This window comes from Ursus maritimus, unplaced genomic scaffold (assembly GCF_017311325.1).
Source record: "Ursus maritimus isolate PB19 unplaced genomic scaffold, ASM1731132v1 scaffold_17, whole genome shotgun sequence".
Lineage (NCBI taxonomy): Eukaryota > Metazoa > Chordata > Mammalia > Carnivora > Ursidae > Ursus > Ursus maritimus.
In genome coordinates this window covers 18511195-18531643 of record NW_024424119.1, presented here as the reverse complement: position 1 = coordinate 18531643, position 20449 = coordinate 18511195, and the positions used below count along the sequence as shown (strand labels likewise).

The following is a 20449-nucleotide window of genomic DNA, read 5'->3' as shown; positions in this document are numbered from 1 at the left end:
AGAATGTACGGATCAAGGATCGACAACATCAAGTACAACTTGCCAACTTCTTAGAGCTGCAAAATCTTGAGCCCAACCCCACCCCCCAAACCTACTGGATTGGAAACTCTGGGGGTGGGGCCCAGAAATCTGTTTTAACAAGTTCTCCAGGTAATTCTTATGGATACTAATATTTGAGAACCACTGATTTAGAAACATGGAGGCATATACACAACAAGAAGTAGCTTCAGGGGGATGCCTGGGTGGCTCAGTTGGTTAAGTGTCTGCCTACAGCTCCGGTCATGATCCCAGGGTCCTGGGATGGAGCCCCACATGGGGCTCCTTGCTCAGTGGGGAGCCTGCTTCTCCATCTCCATCCTTCTCCCTGCCACTCCCCCTGCCTGTGCTCTCACTCTCTCTCTGACAAATAATCTTAAAAAAAAATGTATGGTGACTAACATAATATAATAAAAAAACATTTTTAAAAAAAGTAGCTTAAGGAGGTAAAATGGGCTGCCTGTAGGAGGCAGCATTGGGGGGTGGGGTCTGCTGTTCTTTAGATAAAAGCCTTTCATCCTTTTTGATGTTTTAACTCTGTGCATGAGCTACTTTGAAAAACTAGAAATTAGTTTTAAAAATAAATAAACTGGGATTTCTGAGGTACATTATGTGGCAAGAGTCTGGCTTAGGCCCTTAAGATGGAAACAGGAAGCTGTTGGTAAAACTCAGGAGCCAAGCAGTTGCTGCTAAGTAAATCCCAACTCCTAAGGGATGGCCCTGACTTCCTGAAGGCTCATCTGCTTCCTCCTCTGTCCCCACACTGCTGCAGACACCCTCCCCCAGGGACATAGACCAGGAGTGCAGCCCAAATAAAAGAACTGTTTGGCTCCAAGCTGCCAACCTTCCTGTCACTTTCCCACCCATTCAAAAGCAAACTCCTTCCCCCTGCATCCCCACCCACCCACTCGCCCACCACCACCCTTCCTGGTCTTCCTTCCTCTTTCCCCTTCCTCCCCCCTCCCACCCAGCGCAGGGATAAATGCTGTTTGCTTCCACTGACCGATAGAAGCAGTTGTGAACCGTCTCACGGGTCCCGGATGCCCTTCCCCGCCCTCTCCACGCCGGACCAGCTGCACGCAGAGCTCGTATTCTGTGCGAGGTTCCAAATAGTTGAGTGTAACAATCTCATTTGTCACTGAGAAGAGGGAAAGTTCAGGAAACTTAAGCTGGCATTCTTGCACATTGTTTAAAGTGGAATGTTGTTATTGTGATGTGAACTAGTGTTTGGTTTTTAAAAAATACAATCTCTAAGTGAAACAGGCAACCCCCCCTTCAGGGCCTCACCATTCCTAACATAAGGAAAATGAGGCCTTTTTAAGGAAGTTTCCAGGTTACGATGTACACACTAATTTAAGTCTCTCTGAGCCACTTAATCACTTCTGCTCTAGGGCTTTTGACTTTTCATTTGTAGGGTAAAACCACACAAATCTTCAACTATATAGAATAATAATTAGATTTAAGGGGCGGAAATCTCAATTAAAATACTATAATTTAATTGTCACTGTTGTTAAATACATAGTGATTACAATCAGGCTATCCACAGAAGAGATTCTTCGAGGGTTTGCTTACAAAGACCGGAGAGCAGCTTTGTAATAGTCATACCATTTACAAATGGAGGCCTCTGAAGTAATTGAAAATAGATCTCATAAACAAATAGTATATGCATCTTCTGTCCGTAGCTATTTGCTTTAGCCAGGCTCTGTTCTCCACGGGTATTGCAAAAGTACTGCCTTACCATACGATAAATTTCCAGTTGGTAAGAAAAAACATTGGGCTGTTTAAGAGTTCTTAGAAGAACAGGTTGTGGATGTCCACTTGCAGAAAGTGACGATGGATTATTACCACCATATGAAAAAAAAAAAAGCTGCTTTTTAATAAAACCTAGCCATTGATATTGTCAACAGCAACTTAAGTCACTAGGATTCTGAATTTTGGCTCAGTCTCCAAGAGAATGTGAAGGGCTCAGTAACAGTGCCATGACTTAATTCCACATTTCCAGGTCAGCTGGGTTAATATTAAGCCAAAACCTCCTTTTGTTCTCCTTTTTGTAACTTCCTCAATTACCTACATACAGTGCACAGAGGACCCTTTTTAGGAAATCACAGGCACTGTGAGACTAAAGGATTGGTAGGTTATTAACTCTGAAATGGGATCCTTGGCTACAGCCCCTACTCTGGGGCAGAGGAATGAGAGTGGGAGAGAGGATTTCTGTGCTTCTATATTTGAGGAATTTTTTTCCCCTGGTGCCACTTTTTTAGCTGGAGTATTTCCTGTTCAAACCTTACCTTGAATATGCCGCCACGCCTCATAATGATTAACAGGTTTGTAGAGAAGCTTCTTGGATTTGATTGGTCCATCGCCAAAGTAAGGCTCAGAGCTGATGTTGATGACAGCAAAATTATGCCCAGTGTCAATCACGTTCGGGGCATTCAAGGGCTTTGGAAGAACTAAACAAAATTTTCAACAGATTAGTCTTTGGAGGTTGATTATCGTACTTTGGTGAGGATAGAGGAGGGGTAACCTTACATTTCCAACAAAACCCCCTTGAGGCAGGTACATAGGGAAACACCGGGTAACTGCACGAGGAACAAAAGACAGGGAGCCGAGTCTGACATCGGACAGACTGTTTGTGACAACTGAGTAAACCCTGGGATAGCTCTGCGATTGCTCAGGGCCTTAAGCATCCTGTTGTTGCTCAAGCCCATGGCGCCCATGCACAGACCGTTAGCAGGCAAATGACAAAGCAAGACTCCGCCACTGGGGATCCTAGAGTACTCCTCGTACATCTTGACTATGGAGTATCTGTAAGAGAAAAACTAGACTGCGCCTGCGCATGGTAGCTGCCATAGAGCATGCGTAATGATATGCAGTTTTTAGAAATACACGCCTATTCCCAGAACCTTCGAAGAATATATCACCTGCTCATTATGACTACCTATAAAAAGCAAAACTCTGCGTCCACCCAGGGCAACTCAGATCCTGTATCTGCCTGTACCTGAACTCTGCCCATCCCATTTCAGTGTGTATTTTGGCTTTGCAATAAAACTTCTTCTGCTCTGATTCCTTGAGTTCTTTCTGAGGAAGTCAACAACCTGTCACCGGCTGGTGGTTGAGGTCTCAGGGCCCGAGAACTCCCCCAGTCTCCTGTATCACTCTTAAGAGTTCCCTGTTCAGATTCAATGCAGTGGCCAGAGCTGTGATCTCCTAGCTTTGCTCTTGCCCCTCCAACCCACTTTTTTTTTTTTAAGATTTTATTTATTTATTCGACAGAGAGAGAGACAGCCAGTGAGAGAGAGAGAGAGAGAGAGAGAGAACACAAGCAGGGGGAGTGGGAGAGGAAGACGCAGGCTCCCAGTGGAGGAGCCTGATGTGGGGCCCGATCCCAGAACGCCGGGATCACACCCTGAGCCGAAGGCAGACGCTTAAAGACCAAGCCACTCAGGCGCCCCTCCAACCCACTATCTACAAATTACTTCTTAAAATATGATCACTCCTCTGCTCAAGATCTTACCATGGATTCCCATCATGTTTAGAATAAAATCTAAAATTCATGACCTGTCAGTCCTTGCACGATTGAGTCCCTGCCTCCTCTTCCCCTCACCCAATACCCTCCAGTGCCACTGACATTTATTTCTTCTAATTTTTAAATTTAAATTCAATTAGCCAATGAGCACATCATTACTTTCAGATGTAGTATTCAATGAATTAGTTGCCTATAATACCCAGTGCTCATCACATCATGTGTCCTCCTTAATGCCCATCACCCAGCCACTGACCTTTCAATTCATCCAACTAACAATGCAGCAAGCTCCTTTCTGTCTCGGGCGCTATGTAAATGTTGTTCTCCTGAAAGCAATGCACCAGACCTCCCACCATTCTCTGTTACTTCTCAACTGATCATTCAGCAGTTAGCTCTGATGTGATTTCTTCACAGGGGCTATACGGAACATCAGTTAGGCTTCAAAAAACTTACTTTTTTCCTCCTCCATTGCAATTTTCACAGATTATTATTCTTAGATATTTTGTGTGATCACTTGATATTGGTCTTCCTCTAGGCATGGTCTGTCTCTCTCTATGTATGTATGTGTGTGTGTGTGTGTGTGTGTGTGTGTATATAATTTTTTTTTTTCTTAGAGCAACACAAATTTATTCTTGCAGTTCTGGAGGTCAGAAGTCATACATGGGTCTCACTGGGCTACAATCAAGATGTTAGTAGGGGGAGCTCAAAGGGAGACTATGTTTTCTTGTTCTTTCCAACTTCTAGGAATCACCTATATTCCTTGGCTTGTGGCCCTTTTCTCCATCTTCAGAGTCAACAACATCATGGATCTTGAACCCTTCTTCCATTGTGATATCTCTTTCTGAAGATAGGTAGGTAAAATTCTCTGCTTTTAAGGACTCAACTGATTAGAGTGAGTCCACCCAGATAATCCAGAATAATCTGCCCATCTCAAAGACCATGTATTCTCAATAGGGTGAAATAACACCCCCCATGTAGGTTAATATTAATTCTTGTAGGATTGAAAAAGCCTCAGATATTACAAAGATTTGTGGCCTTCCAAAGGGCCACAGTACATAAACAGATATGCAGTACATTCATGATATTAACATTCTATGATGATGGGAGGAGAGTTGGGAATAAATTTCTAAGGGGCTCCTTGGTGCGGTGACAATGATCAAAATGTTGTAAAGCACTGCAATGGACTCTAAAGTCCATTAGGGCGAAAACCATGTAGGTTTACGGGTGCTGCATAAATGTTCGTCAGTTGAATTTCTAGTGGGTTCTGTAGCTGCATCAGCCCATCCTTCTTAAAAATGCATACCTGTTTTTTTTCCTCCCCAAGGATGTATGTTATGTAACACAGAATCTTTCAGATTCTGCCTGTGTTTTTACTTAGGGCAGTTTCTGAGAAGAGTGCACTTCTGTGAGTAAATTCATTAAGTCATGCTTCCCTTATATGATCAAATAAGGCCACCTGTTTGTTTAAACCAGCAAACGCTTGTTTTATTGTAGCTATTAATGCCAGGATCTTGTAAAAATGATACTTTTATAAGCGTGAAACAAATTGCTCCAAAAGCTTTCTTTTGGTAATTTATCATTTTCTTATTTGTCTTTTAGTAATTTGTATTGAGATATACATATTATAAGGTGCAAAAATCTTAAGTGTATTTAGCTCGAGGGACTTTACCTGTGCACACACCCATGTAATCATTACCCAGACTGAGACAGGAAACATTTCCAACCCCGGAAGGTACCCTTGTGCCCTTTTGCTGTCAATAGCGAACTATTACCCTGGCTTTTGTCACTACCAGTTAGTTTTGCCTGTTCTTTAACTTTGTATAAATGGAATCATAAAGCATGTATTTTTGTGTGCTCTTTATTACATCTATGATATCCATATTGTGGCAGAAATTCATTCTCTTTTATTGCTGTTTAATATTCCATTTTATGATGTTATGAACTGAACTGTGTTTCCCCAAAATTCTTATGTGGAGGTCTTAATCCCCAGTACCTCAGAAGGTAACTCTATTTGGAGACAGGGTCTTTAAAGAGGTAATGAAGTCAAAATGAGGTCATTGGGGTTGTTCCTGATCCAGTGCAACTGTTGTCCTTATAAGAAGATTAAATGAGGACACACAGAGGGAAGACTGTGTGAAAATACGGGGAAGAGGCAGCCATTCATGAGCCAAGGAGGGAGGCCTCAGGAGAAATCAACTCTGCTGACACCCTGGTCACTTACCTAGCCTCCAGAACGTGCGAAAATAAATTTCTGTTGTTTAAACCACCTCGTCTGTGGCACTCCGTGTGGCAGCCCTAGCAACCCATTAGGTATGAATATACTACAATTTATTTATCCCTTATAATGTGAATGGGTAATTGGGTTAGCTTCAATTTGGGGCTCTCATGAATAAAACTGCTCTGAACATGGAAGATGTCTTTTTGAACATATACACTCATTTCTTTTGAGCTTATATTTAAGAGAACTGCCAGGTATGTGTTTGCTAACTTTAGCATATATTTTCAGTTTTCCAAAGTGGTTGTAACAACTTGTATTCTAGCAGCAAAAGCCTTGCATCTTTTTTTAAAAAAAAAATACTATGATTAAAGACACTGATTAATTTGCCTAATGGCTATTTCGATTTTATATACATTAGTAAATATGACGTGAAGGGGTATCAATAACTCAGTATTACAGATGCTTCTATGTGTTCATGTTCTGTGCTATGTCTTCCACTGAAAAATAAAAATTAGAACCACTGACTCTTCTGAATCTTAGCAACATGGTTTATTTTTGACTTCTTTATTTTCCATGGGCAGCAAACATTCCAAGAAGCTTAAAAATAAGGTAATTTGTCTTGTCTGCATATCGCTTCCTTCCTTTCAAGAACATGCAAGATATAAGAAATTATTTTGATCATGTGAAGGTTCTACCGAATCAAACAGATTAGGGCTTTTTCCAGTAATCAAAAAAAAAACCATTGAAGATTCTGTGGCAGTTTCTGTGGATGCTAAGGGTACAGAATCCCAGTCTACGAGGCTGTATTTAGCGTAATGTTGTGATCGGTCTCTTAAAAAGATTATGTCTGGGCATTTAGATTTATTTCATTTACGGAGATTACCTCTTGGATAGCCCAAAGATTCCTAATCAAGTAACAAAATGGGTAAAATACAAGTCAACGTTGGTTATCTTGCTTCCTAAACTTTAACACGGGAGACTCAGAAAACGAAGTAGTTTAGAAAAAATGGTGCAGTATTTGGAGTCAGGAGACCCAGGTTTAAAACTAAGATTTACTCCTTAACAGATGAGCTAGCTTATACAAGTTAACTAAACCCTCTGAACCTGTCTTCTGACTGGTAAAGTGGTGATGACAATATTTATTGCACACAGTTCTTATAATAATTAAATAAGATGAGGTATGTGAGGTACTTAGCCCAGTGCCTTCCTACAAAATATATCTGAGAGCTGTTAGCTGTTTTTGTCTAAACAGGTTCATGAGAAACTTCCAAATTTAAAATTCCTTGCAGTATCCATGAATACCAGCCACGCTAACTTGGATTTACCTCTGTGTTCCTTCTCCCCCTCAAGCCACAAATGGGTACCCATCTACTTGGATTACTGTGAATTTTGAAATACTAATTCATAGCAGGAAGAATATTCACAATGCTGAATACGTGAAAAAAATTATTCATGTTCATTATATAGCATAGCCTGGGCTTCATAATAAGTGAGTAATTCTCAAAGTATTTTCCAAATTATTCTGTACAATAATGAACAGGAAGTCGCAACAATGATGAAGTCAAACTTTTCATGTTCTATAAACACTACTAGACATGTTGTGCCAGACACAATTCTAGGTGTTATGCATATTTAACAAATCTTCACAGTAACCCTGAGCTGGAGAGGAACTAAGCTTTATTTTCAAATAAAGGAAGGCTCAGAGAGGTTAAATTCAGTGCTCAGGGCTATACACAAGCTTTCTAGCTATTAGGGACAAAAATCAAAGCCAGGGCTGCGGGACTCCAAAGGTCATCTACTTAATCCCTCCTTTCCATTTTCACGCATATAAAAAAATTTCAAGGCGTAGTATCCTGGAAAATATCCAGAAGGTATTTTCGTGTTCAGATAACACTTCTGTCTGGGGGCAGCACCCACTGGCACGTAAACACAGCGCGTCGAGGACTCAAGCTCTTCCTCCAGAAAACGCAGCTTACCTTTAACAGAGATGTTGAAAGGCTTTTCCACCATCCCAGCCACAGTGTTCACGCTACAGACCCAGACTCCTGAGTCAGGGGGGAGGATCCGGTGGATGGTGAATGTGGCCACTGACAGATGACTCGTGAGGTTGAAGTCTTTTGGCTGGAAGGGTCAAATACAAATAAAAGCTTCTAGGGAGGCACAAACACACGAAAGGTCCATAACACTGACCCCATCTCATTGTTTGATAAGAAGTTTTCTAGGAGAGATTAAGAAGCCAAATGCAATGCTAGTATAATCATTGGCTTATTTCCCAAGCTATTGTAGTAACCCTGAAAGTTTATGTTGGATTGATGCCCTCTCAGATCCTGCTGTTGTGTTTGTGTGTTTGGGAGTGTGGGGTAAACACTTACAGGCTAGGAATCTAATTCCTTTAAACTGCTCTGGTAACATTTGTTCCTTCCCGGTTTCGTACAGAGATGGCTGGGGTGAGAGGACAAAATGGTTTCCCAAAATAACTGAGGAGCTATTGAGTGAGTGAGTGTTGTGGGGGGAAATCAGGGCTCTGAAGATACGTGGACGGCAATTCACATCCCTACTCTGCCACTTTTGCCCAATTCCTTACTCAGTTTCACCCAGCCTGTTTCTACTTCTGTAGAAAGGGGACAGGTAATATTAAGCAGCATGTCTACAGCACAGTTGACCCTCACTAGACGGTAGCTGTTACTTCCATTAACTCAGGAAAAGGCCAACAAGATTTTAAGAAGCTGTCAATTGGCTTCACTACCTAATGAGCTGTTTGAATGGAATCAGGAACATCATAGAAAGCAGTAATGGCACATTCTATATATCCTGCCCCCGGGAGGCCACGCGCATCTACCCTCTTGTCAGGTTGATTTTCAGTCATCTTTGAGAGGAAAAAAAAAAAAAAGATAACCATTTCAAAATGTTCAGATACGAAAATACATCAACTTCCTGAGGATCTCTGGTGACACAGAGAAATTTGGGAAACTCTGGTTTGTGCTGCATGTGAGATTGTTGGGAGAGAGAAGGGCAACATATTGAAAAGTTGCTTAGTCCTTTCCAGCAAAGAACTGCTCTAACAGCACCGTAACCCACGCTGAGCACCAGCCACGAGGGCAGAGTGACGAGGTCGGGGCGGGGGGGGCAGGAATGTATTCAGATCCAGGGGATTCCATGGTTTATGGTTTCTGAATGGGAAGTGTGGGAGTGGATCTATCTAGAATCAACCAAATTATGCTGAACTCCCTTCTTTTATACTCTGCTAATTTTTGCTCCAAAGAACACAATAGAAGTAGACCAGTCATCAAAGTTCCATTTCCTGATAGCCCGTGGTAGGTAACACAAGAATCTCCTGCTGATTCATGTGGCCACACCTTGCCACACCCTTTGGTGGCCACAAGACCACCCCATTCTTCCTGATACGAGAAGTTAGAACAGGGGGATATACGGAGAGGAGTAGAGCTGCGTAGGCTGACACGTATCTCTCAACCCCCAGTCAGAAAGTTCTGCGGGATGAGTGCTCTCGTGGGCACTCAGCTTCATCAATTCCGCTGCGGTGGTCTCTTTCCAGCCTTGCCCTGTGGCACTGGCCAGGCCGCAGTGACTGCTCTACCTCCCCAGGGACCCGGCCTTCTGTCCAAGGTAACAACACGCTGGCTTTGGGGGATGCAAGCCCAGGGTGGAATCCAGCCTGTAGCGCGGGGATTACCACACTGAAAGCATCTAGTAGTGTCAGGAGTCGGATTAAGAATAACTCTTACATGGAGCACTGTCCCATCCGGCTTCACCAGAGTCATTTCTTCATTGGCAGGTAGTGGCCAGCCAGACGCTTTGCAGATGGGGTTAAATTTACCGCTGTTTACTTCTATGTGATCTGGCAGATCCTCTATTTGTGGGACCATCCTTGGCGTGCCTGCACGGGGAAAGCAGCGCTGTGAAATCTAATCGTCGACACAGCAGCCACAGTGATAAAAGCAGCTACCATTGGGCAAGTCAAGTCCCAGGTAAGAACTTTGCAAATATTATATTGTTTTATCATCACATAATAAACTTCTGGGGGGATGCTACTGTGGTCCCCATTTTACAGATGAGGAGACTGAGACTCAGAGTCCAGAATCAAGTTCAGATCTGTATGAATCCAGAGTCCGCACCCCGCCGTGATGCTGTGCTCCCCTCAGCGGATCTGGAACCGACAGTCTCTATATTAAAACGATCATCATGGCCACATCTTCCCGGCCTTACTTTTCCCCTCCTTTTACTTTTTAAGAGAATGTTCACAAAAACAAAAACTTGGTCCTCTTTGACTCAGCAAACAACCCCAAGATATTGCTGACCAACACGATCCTCCATTTCAATATACAAGACACAGGTCAGCGAATCTGCAAGTAGCAGGCAATGAAAAACATTCACACTGACATGCAAGAAGTGAAGTAGAATAGAACTACCCCCCCAAACTGGTTTCTAGGCAACAGCCCAACCACAAGTGTTGCTGCCAATACTGAAAGACAATATCTCTGGTATTGACAAGGGTAACAGGACCCCTTGTGTAATACCTACATTGTAGAGATTGAATCATCCTGAAATATAGCAATTTTATTCTGAATTGTGGGGTTTTAGAGAACCTCAGACCCTCTGTAACTAAATGTGAGACATGGCAGAAAACAGTCCAGCACTTAGTGAAGAATGTGGGTGATAGAAGTGCCCCCCAAGATCAGCAGGAATTTACAAGCTGTTGGATACTTGGGGGGGGGGAGGCGGGGCCACCGTAAACACAACATTCGTGTTTTATATTCATGTCCTATTTCCTGGGCCTAGAATGCACTGAGTTAAGGGTATGGAGCAGGAAGGAAAGAGGTCTGAGAACTACGAGGGTAATTCCTTGACCTATCTGTAGACTTGAAGGGATTGTGATTAGAATCTACCAGCTTTTTCAGCCTGTAATTCACAAAGGAGGTTTAAAAAGCGCTTTGACACTTTGAAGGCAGCTAAGTCTTTCCTACACTGTCGCCTTGCATTCCCCACGGTCAGCCGGAGGTGAAGGTGGGTGCGCAGGTGGAGATGGAGCAGAAGGAGGGAAAGGGGCGGGGGGCTGCTCTCTGAAGCCGGGCCCCGATCTAAGTCTGAGGTTCTCACACCTTGTGCAACTTCAGGCTCAGAAAAGAAAAGCAGGCATGAAATTAAAAATTCAAATCGTTCGGCTTGTTAGCTGCCTATTTTCAACCCAATCCCCCGGCAGCCCCAAGGCCTTTCCTTCCCTTCCTAGACCCTCCCAGGTTCCTGCCCTGCGGCCAAAAGTCTGAACACTGGGGAAAAAAGTGAACACATAAAACTAAGCCAAAGCCTTTGCAAAAACAATTGTTGGTATTTTCCTCCCATATTTGTTCTGACTCTAAAAATGAACAGAGAAAAAGCTGTAAGGGTCTTGGTCTTGCTGCTCTGAGTGTAGATTCCTATACAAACATTTAGGTTTGTAGGATTGGAAAAGTAATATATGTTATTTTTGAATTTTGAAAATAAGTAAAAATATGCTTCTTTTAATTTTGAAAAGTATATTCTAGGGCAGGCATTAGCCAACTCTTTCTGTAAAGGACTAGACAGTAAATATTTTCAGCTTTGCAGGCTGAAAGTTCTCTGGTAACTAACTACTCAACCTTGCTACAATGTGCGAGCAGCCATAGATTATATGTTCTAAATGAATCAGTGTGACTACGTGCCAATCAAATTTTCTTTATAATAACAGACGGTAGGGAAATAAAAAGGATGAAGTACTGATAAATGTTACAATACAGTGAAGCCTCAAAAACAGGATGGTCGGTGAAAGAAGCCAGCCACAAAAGACCACGGGATGTGTGATCCCATTTACAGTTTATATAATAAGTCGATCTATAGAGACAGAAAGGAAATTCATGGTTGCCAGGGGCTGGGAGAAGAGGAGAGTGGGAGTTACGGCTAATAGGTACAAGGTCCTTTTGGTATGGTAGAAACGTGCTAAAATTGGATTGCAGTGATGGTCACACAACTCCGTAAATACACTAAAAATCATTCAGTTGTACATTTAAAAGGAATGAACTTCATGGTATAAAAGTGATAACGCAATAAAGCTGTTAAAAAAAAAAGCGGACTGGATTTGGTCTGTGGGTCAGTTTGTGGGTACCTGGCTCTACAGTAATTTCTTTTTTTTTTTTTTTTAAAGATTTTATTTATTTGACAGAGATAGAGACAGCCAGCGAGAGAGGGAACACAAGCAGGGGCAGTGGGAGAGGAAGAAGCAGGCTCACAGCGGAGGAGCCTGATGTGGGGCTCGATCCCAGAACGCCGGGATCACACCCTGAGCCGAAGGCAGATGCTTAACCGCTGTGCCACCCAGGTGCCCCTCTACGGTAATTTCTGAACTAGAATTACTTAAAATTTCATTTTGAGACTTCATCTTTTCTATTTTTGCTTCCTTTTCATATCTTTCTTTTTGAAAATATATTTTGTCCAAATCCCTCCAAAGTAGTTCTTCCCCATATCCTGGGAAAAGATCGGTCCCAGGGAAGGGAACAGACGAGGTAGGCAGGGCCCTCAGTTAGCCCGTCGTCACTTATGGTGCCACAAAAAGCACGTGGTTTATTCCTAGTGGAAGGAGAAATGAAGGCCAGTAGGATGGCCTGTAGAAAAGAACAAGAATGTTGTCCTTTAGGACTTGGGATCTATTCTTCCCAACTTCTGAATGGAAACAGAAGTGGCTTGAGGAATTTGGGCTGCTGGGGCAAGAATTATAACCAGCAAAGCTCATTCAGCCCTGCTAAACATGGCCCTAACTACAGTGTTACCTTGCTTTACCTTCATTCTCACACTGGAGCCCTTGGCGTTCTGGAGAGCAGAGACATCCTTGGAATCGGTCACACAGCTCCCCGTGGGTGCACCTGCAACTAAGCTTACAGTCCGGCCCGTAATAACCCGGCTGGCACGCTGTAAACCAAGACACCAGAACCATTGTTAGCAGAGGCGAAGGGAGAAAACTAAGGCTGTGGGTGGCTAGGAGGGGGAAGTTAGTACTGCCTCCGTAAGGTCCACAGAAGAAAAGATCTTCCTCTATTTTCAAATCCCAAATCCTGTCTGGATCAGACCTCAGAGCTCTGATATCTATAGCCCACTGGAAAAAAACAAATCTCTATGGCCTTCCAACTCGAAGTGCGGTCTCAAAACCAGCAGCATGAGCACCACCCAGGAGCTTTTTGGAAATGCAGACCTCAGGTGCCAGTCCACACAATGGAATCAGAGTCTGTGTTTTAATAAGAACCCCGGATGACGTGCATGAGAAGCACTTTCTATAAGGTCCAGAGTTTTTATGAAAGCATCATTAACTTGGGATGAAAACATCTGTGATTCAAAATCCTGCAGCTCAGCAGCGGAGAGGTGCGTGACCAGTCCGGTACATCCCCTGCTATTGTTTCCAGCAAGCTGGATCCCCTTGGTTTACGTGCCAGCACGTTTTCTGTTCAGGGGTGTGATTGGCACGTACCTTCGTTGCACTGCAGACCCTGCCAACCTGCAGCGCAGGAGCACCCGTAGGGGTCTGGGAGACAGAACACATACGACTTGCATCCCTCTGGTCCACTACACCTTTCTTTACAAGTTCTGCCAAACGTGTGCAGCTCACAAGCTTTGGGGGGAGAAAAAGATGATTCAGAGTCAAATATTCAACCCCTTGAAATGTATGGGTCTTCTTTTAAGGGTCTCCCCTAGACTAGTGAATATGGCAAATAATCCATTCTCAGCTGTGGTGGGCACAGCCTTACAGTGATGGGCAATAAAGAATCTTTAGGAAAGGGCACCTTTTTCCAATTCACACCGAGTTCCCACATGGCCTAACATGGGCCATTTAGTTTCTGTTGCCAATGGTGTCCAGAGTTAAAATTCTGTATGCAGCAGTGATGGCTTTTTAAATCCACAACTTACTCATCAAGTGCTTTTGACTTACCCTTCTCACAGGTCTTCCCCATAAACCCAGGTGGGCAAATGCATTCTCCTGTATCTTCATGGCAGACACCATTGTTCTTACACTCAGTACAGACGCGGTTACATTCAGGTCCCCACTTCTGAGCTTCACATCCTTTTAAGGAAAACAAGGCTCTGGTGAGTAGAGCACACTCACTCCACAAACCTTTACTGAGCACCTACCACATGGCAGTCATTCCAGCGGACACTCGTAAGTGAAGAGAAACAAAATACAATCTCAGTTCTCTAAAAGCTACCAGTCTTCTGTGGGAAACAGACATGGAAACAGGAAATAAGGATAGAAACAAAGACAAGGAGGGGCGCCTGGGTGGCTTAGTCGGTTAGGCATCTGCCTTCCACTTGGGTCATGTTCCCAGGGTCCTGGGATTAAGTCACACATCAGGCTCCCTGATCAGCAGGGAGCCTGCTTTTCCCTCTCCCCCCCTCTTGTGCTCTTTGTCACTATCTCTGTCTCTCTCAAATAAATAAATAAAATCAAGAAAGAAAGAAAGAAAGAAAGAAAGAAAGAAAGAAAGAAAGAAAGAAAGGAAGAAAGGAAGAAAGGAAGAAAGGAAGAAAGGAAGAAAGGAAGAAAGGAAGAAAGGAAGAAAGGAAGAAAGGACAGACAAGGAGTACCTAACCCTGTCCTGGGGATGGAGGAGGGCATAAAGGAAGGCTTCCCGGAGGAGGTGGTGTGCAAGCAGAATCTGCATGACCACATAATCAGCAAAGAAGATAGGTTGCAGAACGTGTTCCAAGCAAAGGTGAGGCAGGGGAGGAAAGCCTGGAGTGTTCTAGAGCTGCAGGTATGATCAGAGTCAGAACAATGGTTTTCCAAATGTGATCCCTGACCAACGGCTTCTCCATTGCCTGGGAATCTGCTAGAAATGCAAATCTCAAATGTATTCCCCATCCATGACCTACCGACTTGGAGGTGGCCTCGCAATCTATGCTTACCAAGTCCTCCAGATAATTCTGATGCATGCCAGAGCATGAGAACCTCTGGTCTACAGTCTGTAGAGACAAGATTCAGCTAAAGAAGTGAGCAGGACCTAGGAGTATCCACCTATTTTTCAGGTAAAAAACATATAGGAAATGAAACAAGATACATAAAACCCAAAGTACAAGTATGGTAAAATGCTCTAGATTCTTTTTTTCTGGATACTTCTTTCTAACATTTGGTGATTTAAATAGTTTTTTAGGTCCAAGGACACCTTCTGATATAAGGAAAAAACACAGGGGGGTTGGGATGACCCTTTGTGGTCAGGGATTTAATTTCTCATCTGAAAGGAACTAGTGTCTTTGTCTCTGAATGTTAGTCTCACGGTGGTGAGCTTGGACCTGTGCCTACAGCTGATGTAACTTTATAATTTCTTTGGCAAGAATTCCTGGTTATCAGTATTTTCTCTAAAATAATCAGGAAGACTGTCTACACAGACCCTTTCTTACAGACTTCCATTTAATAGATAAAGCTACAAAATGTCTAAAAGTTAATATTTTCATGCCTTAATATATAAAGGGAAAAATACTTCTGCACAATTAGTGATTTCTTGAGAGCCAGACCACAGGTTATTTGCACTTGTTGGAAACTAATGATGGCAGCCTGTGGAGAAGACAATGGGCTTCATGTTACTTTAAATTGTGCCTCTAGCTCTCTACTTCTCTATAGACCTTTCTCAGCTCTTCCCCTCATCCTGGGAAAGACAAAAGAATAAAGCTTGAGGGGAAAACTCGGGTAATGTCCTGGGGATGGAGAAGCCAGGAAAAGAGTTTGTTGATAAGCAACAAGATGCAATCAGGCTTCTGTGATTTTCATGAAAAGCCCTGAGGTCTTCTATTTTAGGAAACCAAATAATTGTGCATATGGAGAGAAATCCTATAAACTCGTTGGTTGTAAGAAATCTTTTGTCAGAGAGAGAATTTATATCGAAAAGAAATCCTATAAATAAACCAGTGTGATTTTTAACACAGAGTCTTTATGACTGATTGACTCCTGGGCTTCAATGTGTCCCATACATACCCTAGAGTTATGAGAAATGGGCAAATGCCTTCAGCTGTGCCTCGTTGCTTAGAACATCAAATAAATTACACTGGGGAAAAATACTCTTAAATGGGATGACTGAAGCCTAACTCAAACTTCCTTAGAATTATTTTAGATATTAGCAGTGCTTCTCAGTTTCACCAATATACTCCTGAGCAAAGGAATGACCATGTGCTCCTAGAGGTCTCAAGAGATGGGCTAGAGATCAAATGTGTTTGAAATCTTTTGCTTTATCTTAAAATTTCAGGTGAGTTTCAATTTCTAGTCTATATTAAGTCATGTTTGTTTGGACATTTTTTAAAAAGTTAAATCTTTTTACCATATGTCAACATCTGATGTTTCTGATATTACTAGAAAATGGGCCCATATACCCCAGACTCCGAGTACCCCTGGTTCATGGTGCTGTATTAGACTGGAGAGAAACACCCAAATGAAATTAAGGCAAACTGTGCCCTTGCCGTCTAGACTCTACATGAGATAGGGGAATGAAAGGGGATTCCACCTGCCCAAACCAGATGAACGACACTTCTCATACTTCTATTGTCACAATGCAAAACTATTTATCCATCTGCCTATATAACTGCTCTGAGAATTACCCAAGGGACAGTGATTCATCTTATTATCCTCGTACTTTCATACCAACACAATGCACAGAACAAATGAATGAATATAATGCAAAGAAAAAGAGAAACTATTCACGAGTGAGAAATTCCAATCATTAGAAGAATGACAGAGCGGCCCAAATACTTAGACCTGACTTGTCTAATATCTTGAATACTTGGTAGAGCCAGGAAGATTCAAGGCAAGTTTTTCTTTCTATAAATCAATTTCTTATAAAAACTAATGGTTGATAGTTACTCCCCACTTTGATAGGTGTAAGGGGGTGGCAGAGTTTTTACTAGTTCTAACTCATGAACATTTTTCAAATAAGAAAACAGAAATCCCATTTGAGACTTAAAAAATCTGGAAAGTGTGGGATTTACAAGAGACTTAATGTGGTTCTTAAAAAGATGTTATTTATTTATTAGAGAGAGAGCACGAGGGGGTGGGGGAGGAGCAAAGGCAGAGGGAGGGGGAAAGAATCTTAAGCGGACTCCGTGCTGAGCGCAAAGCCCGACTAGCAGCTTGATCCGATGACCCTGAGATCATGACCTGACCTGAAATCAAGAGTCGGATGCTTAAGTGCCTGAGCCACCCAAGCGCCTCACAGGAGACCCACTGTTTAACTAGATATCAGACCAATCCAGAAGGCCTAACTCAGCCCCGCGTATCAGACACCTTTCAGGGAGACTGTCTAGCTCATTGTGATGCCCCCTTTTTAATGGGAATGAAGCTGCTATTCAAGTGTGAGGTCCTAGAGTCTTCCCTGTAGTATCTGGCCCCACCCTTGACTACAGCTCATTGGTCTAGGCCAGTAGGCATTTGACATATATTAGGCCAATCTGATTCTTCGTCCTGGAAATTCAAATTTAGTAAGTAAAACAAACATTGCCGAAGCACAGTTGGGGTAGGAGTGGCCTCCTAGAGAGAAAGTCCAGCCGCCCCCACCCCTGCTGAGCCCCAGATCTCCCCCGGGGCCTATCTTTTCTGGAAACTTGTTTGTCAGCTGTTCTGCCAATTCTCTAGAGTCCTTAGTATACTTCCAATCAATCCCTGGTTTTTGCCTAAGTATCCTGAGTCAGTTTCTGTTATTTGCAGCTAACGATCTAAAAACCAATCGTCACAGACTGTGGCCTCTCCATCACTTACTGCGGACTATCAGCCTGGTGAAGGCCGAGGTGAAGAGGTTTCCTCCTATGTACCTGGCTGAGTACACGCCAGCATCCTGGGGCTGAGCGTGAGGCAGATGCACTTCTAAAATATCAGGTACTTCGTGCCGGGGCACTGAGTGGATGAAGGAACCTGATCAGGGAGAAGAGCAGAGAACAGTGGGTCACACGAAGACACTCCTCTTTCCCCATCTGGCCCCTCCACTTCATCAGCTCTCCCCGGTCGGATATAGAAAATGTGCTCTAGCATATTGGATGTAGAAGAGCAGAAAGGCTGAGCCATTCAGTGCTCTCCCCCAAACTGGGAAAGTTACAGTGATAGAGCAGATAGGTTGGTCTACACCACCTACTACCAAATGTATGAAGATAGAGGTAAAGCTAACGTGCTTGTCTTCTGCAGGAAGAGATGAACAGCCAAAGGCACCCCTGCCAACTTATCTATTAACTGGGAGATACCTAGAATCAGTACTCCAGTCTGGGAGTCCTATCCCCCGCAGAACTCAGAATAGTCCCCATCAATATTTCAGCTGGGTGGGGCAACTGCCACCAAGTGGTGCCAAACCACAGTAGGAGCGGGATGGATTTGTAAGACACCCTTGGACCCCCAGACCTACCACCAGTTGGCTTCCCATGCTCAATCTGGTAATGTCCTTAACCTTGCAGTCAAGCTACCCTCATTTCACATGGCTGAATCTGAGACCTCACTTGTCACATCATGATGGGGGTCTACTGTACATTCACAATTTCATATTATACATTCGTAAATATAGAATGTACGTACATTCATGTATGTATATGAATCTCTACTTTACTTAATTAAGCAACCAACCACATTGCCTAATAGAGATTCTTTAATAAGATTCAACTGTCTTGCATCATAACGACTTTGCTTCCAACATCTGCCCCCAAGACCGCACCAGGATAATGACCCAATACGTTTCGTGCTATCTGATGTCTCACACCATGGTGCTGGCAGGAAACGAAACACATACTCACCGTTTTTGTAAATCACTGCATCTTCTTCTTTAGTCAACACCTTTTTGAAAGATATGTTCACATTATCTCCCCTGTCCACAGTCATGGTTAAAGTAGCTGGTAGGAAGGAAGCTTTTAAAAGACAGAAAGAAAACAAATAAGAAAATGAGGTCACACGTTTTCTCCAGGAGCAAATGAACTTTGAACTTCAAAAGATGGGTCCTGGCACTTGCCAGAAGTCAGATGATATGTAGGACAGGAAAAACAATGGCAGTTAATGGGTTTTAAACCCCATTAAGGTTTAGGAAAATGTGATGAAAGGAATGGTCATTCTCTCCGTAAAAATGTAAATATATACACACACTATACATATATGTATTTTTTCCATGCAACTAGTTGGGGAGATAAGGACTTTATGTTGATTAATATCTGATATCAAACTAAGACCTGATATTAGTTATAAACTATATTAACAATGACTCATCCACCCTTCTCCAATCCCTACCACATTTTCTCAAAGTGGAAATGAATAGAAATGGTTAGACGTTTGCGAAATGGCTCTTCCCTTTTGGGTCATGGTCCTTTTGGGTTGTGTTAATCCAACTAATTCTAATTGCTTTGGAATGCCTCAAGCATTTCTCAATATTTGGACTTGTTACTAATGATGTAAATATTGGAATATTGGACAAGAAGGCAAAGATGGGGTCCAGCATCTTCCCTTCCTCTTCTTAATTATACATAAAAAACCATATTTATTATATAATAAAAATATATAACATATAGACATCCATGCATACTGACATAGTTATGGGACTGGGCAGTACTGGGAAGACCCTGGGGAAGCTACTGGTTTTCACTTATAAAACCCTTTTGGAAACATCTGTGTTTGTGTCAGTCTTGGAACACAACATTGCCTGAGTCTTTTGGTTTGTTGGACAAGATGTGTGAATAAAATCTTCTAGCATTCTTTCAGCCACAACAGTTTCTGAATTCCCTTAATTTACACCATAATCTACAGAGAGCCACAATTACAAGAATAAGGGGGATTAACTTCAGGCTTTATTGAGATAAGCCAATTTTTTTAAAACTTCGGCCTTATTGAGATAAAATGACATTCAAGTTAAGCCATTTTTAAAAATTTAAGGATTGCCACCAAAAGAAGAAAATCAGAATATGTAAGTTTAAACATGGAGGGCAGGAGACCTAAAAGGAGAGAAAAAAGCCCAAATAGAATTCACAGCATACAGAAAAGCTAGATTCTACCAAATGTATGTCAAAAGCCAGAGAATCCTAGAATGAATTTTTAAAAAAATACATACATCTATATATGGTCTTTTTCATGACCTACATGTTAAACATAGTAACACAGAAGACTGAGGAGAGAAAAATGTATGCCAGACTAACTGAAAGAAGCTGATATTGCAGTATTTATGTCAGAAAAAAATAATTTATTCTAAAGCCAAAACAAAATTTCGGGGATAAAGATGGTCTTTACATGATGCTATAAAAATGGAAGCTCTGGTAATCGTGAACTTATATATGCATCTAACAACAGCTTCAAAACCCACGAAACAGAAACTGACAGATTGAAAGGAAGAAACTGACAAATCCGCAAGCATTGTAGAAACTTTCAGAACCTGATGCATGGAACAGACCAAAAATTACTAAGGACAAATAGAGAAAATCTGAGTAACGCAACGAAAGATCCGTGGGCATAAGAACATATGTGTTCAAGCATATTGCCTCCCTTATTCAGCCACAAAGCACATCTCCATAAATAGCAAAGAATCAATATCCTATAGAACAAATTCTCGGACCAGAAGCACCTAAATTAGAAATCAATGGCAAAGCACACTGTGACCTAAGGTGTGGATCCCTGAGGCATTTCAGCCTAGGAGCAAGCCTGCTGCAGACCGAGGGGT

General features: G+C 42.5%; 1 protein-coding gene across 1 annotated transcript in view; it reads right to left on the bottom strand.

The window, feature by feature from the left end:
• The window catches only part of TEK (TEK receptor tyrosine kinase), a 90833-nt gene that overhangs the window by 24424 nt on the left and 45960 nt on the right, over positions 1-20449 (bottom strand). Inside the window, exons 3-11 of the mRNA XM_008695085.2 lie at positions 18549-18659; positions 17533-17685; positions 13726-13857; positions 13267-13407; positions 12585-12713; positions 9521-9672; positions 7754-7898; positions 2325-2486; positions 1040-1174 (exon numbers count right to left, since the gene is read on the bottom strand). Coding sequence (XP_008693307.1) covers positions 1040-1174; positions 2325-2486; positions 7754-7898; positions 9521-9672; positions 12585-12713; positions 13267-13407; positions 13726-13857; positions 17533-17685; positions 18549-18659 — 1260 coding nt within the window. The remainder of the gene's footprint in view (positions 1-1039; positions 1175-2324; positions 2487-7753; positions 7899-9520; positions 9673-12584; positions 12714-13266; positions 13408-13725; positions 13858-17532; positions 17686-18548; positions 18660-20449) is intronic.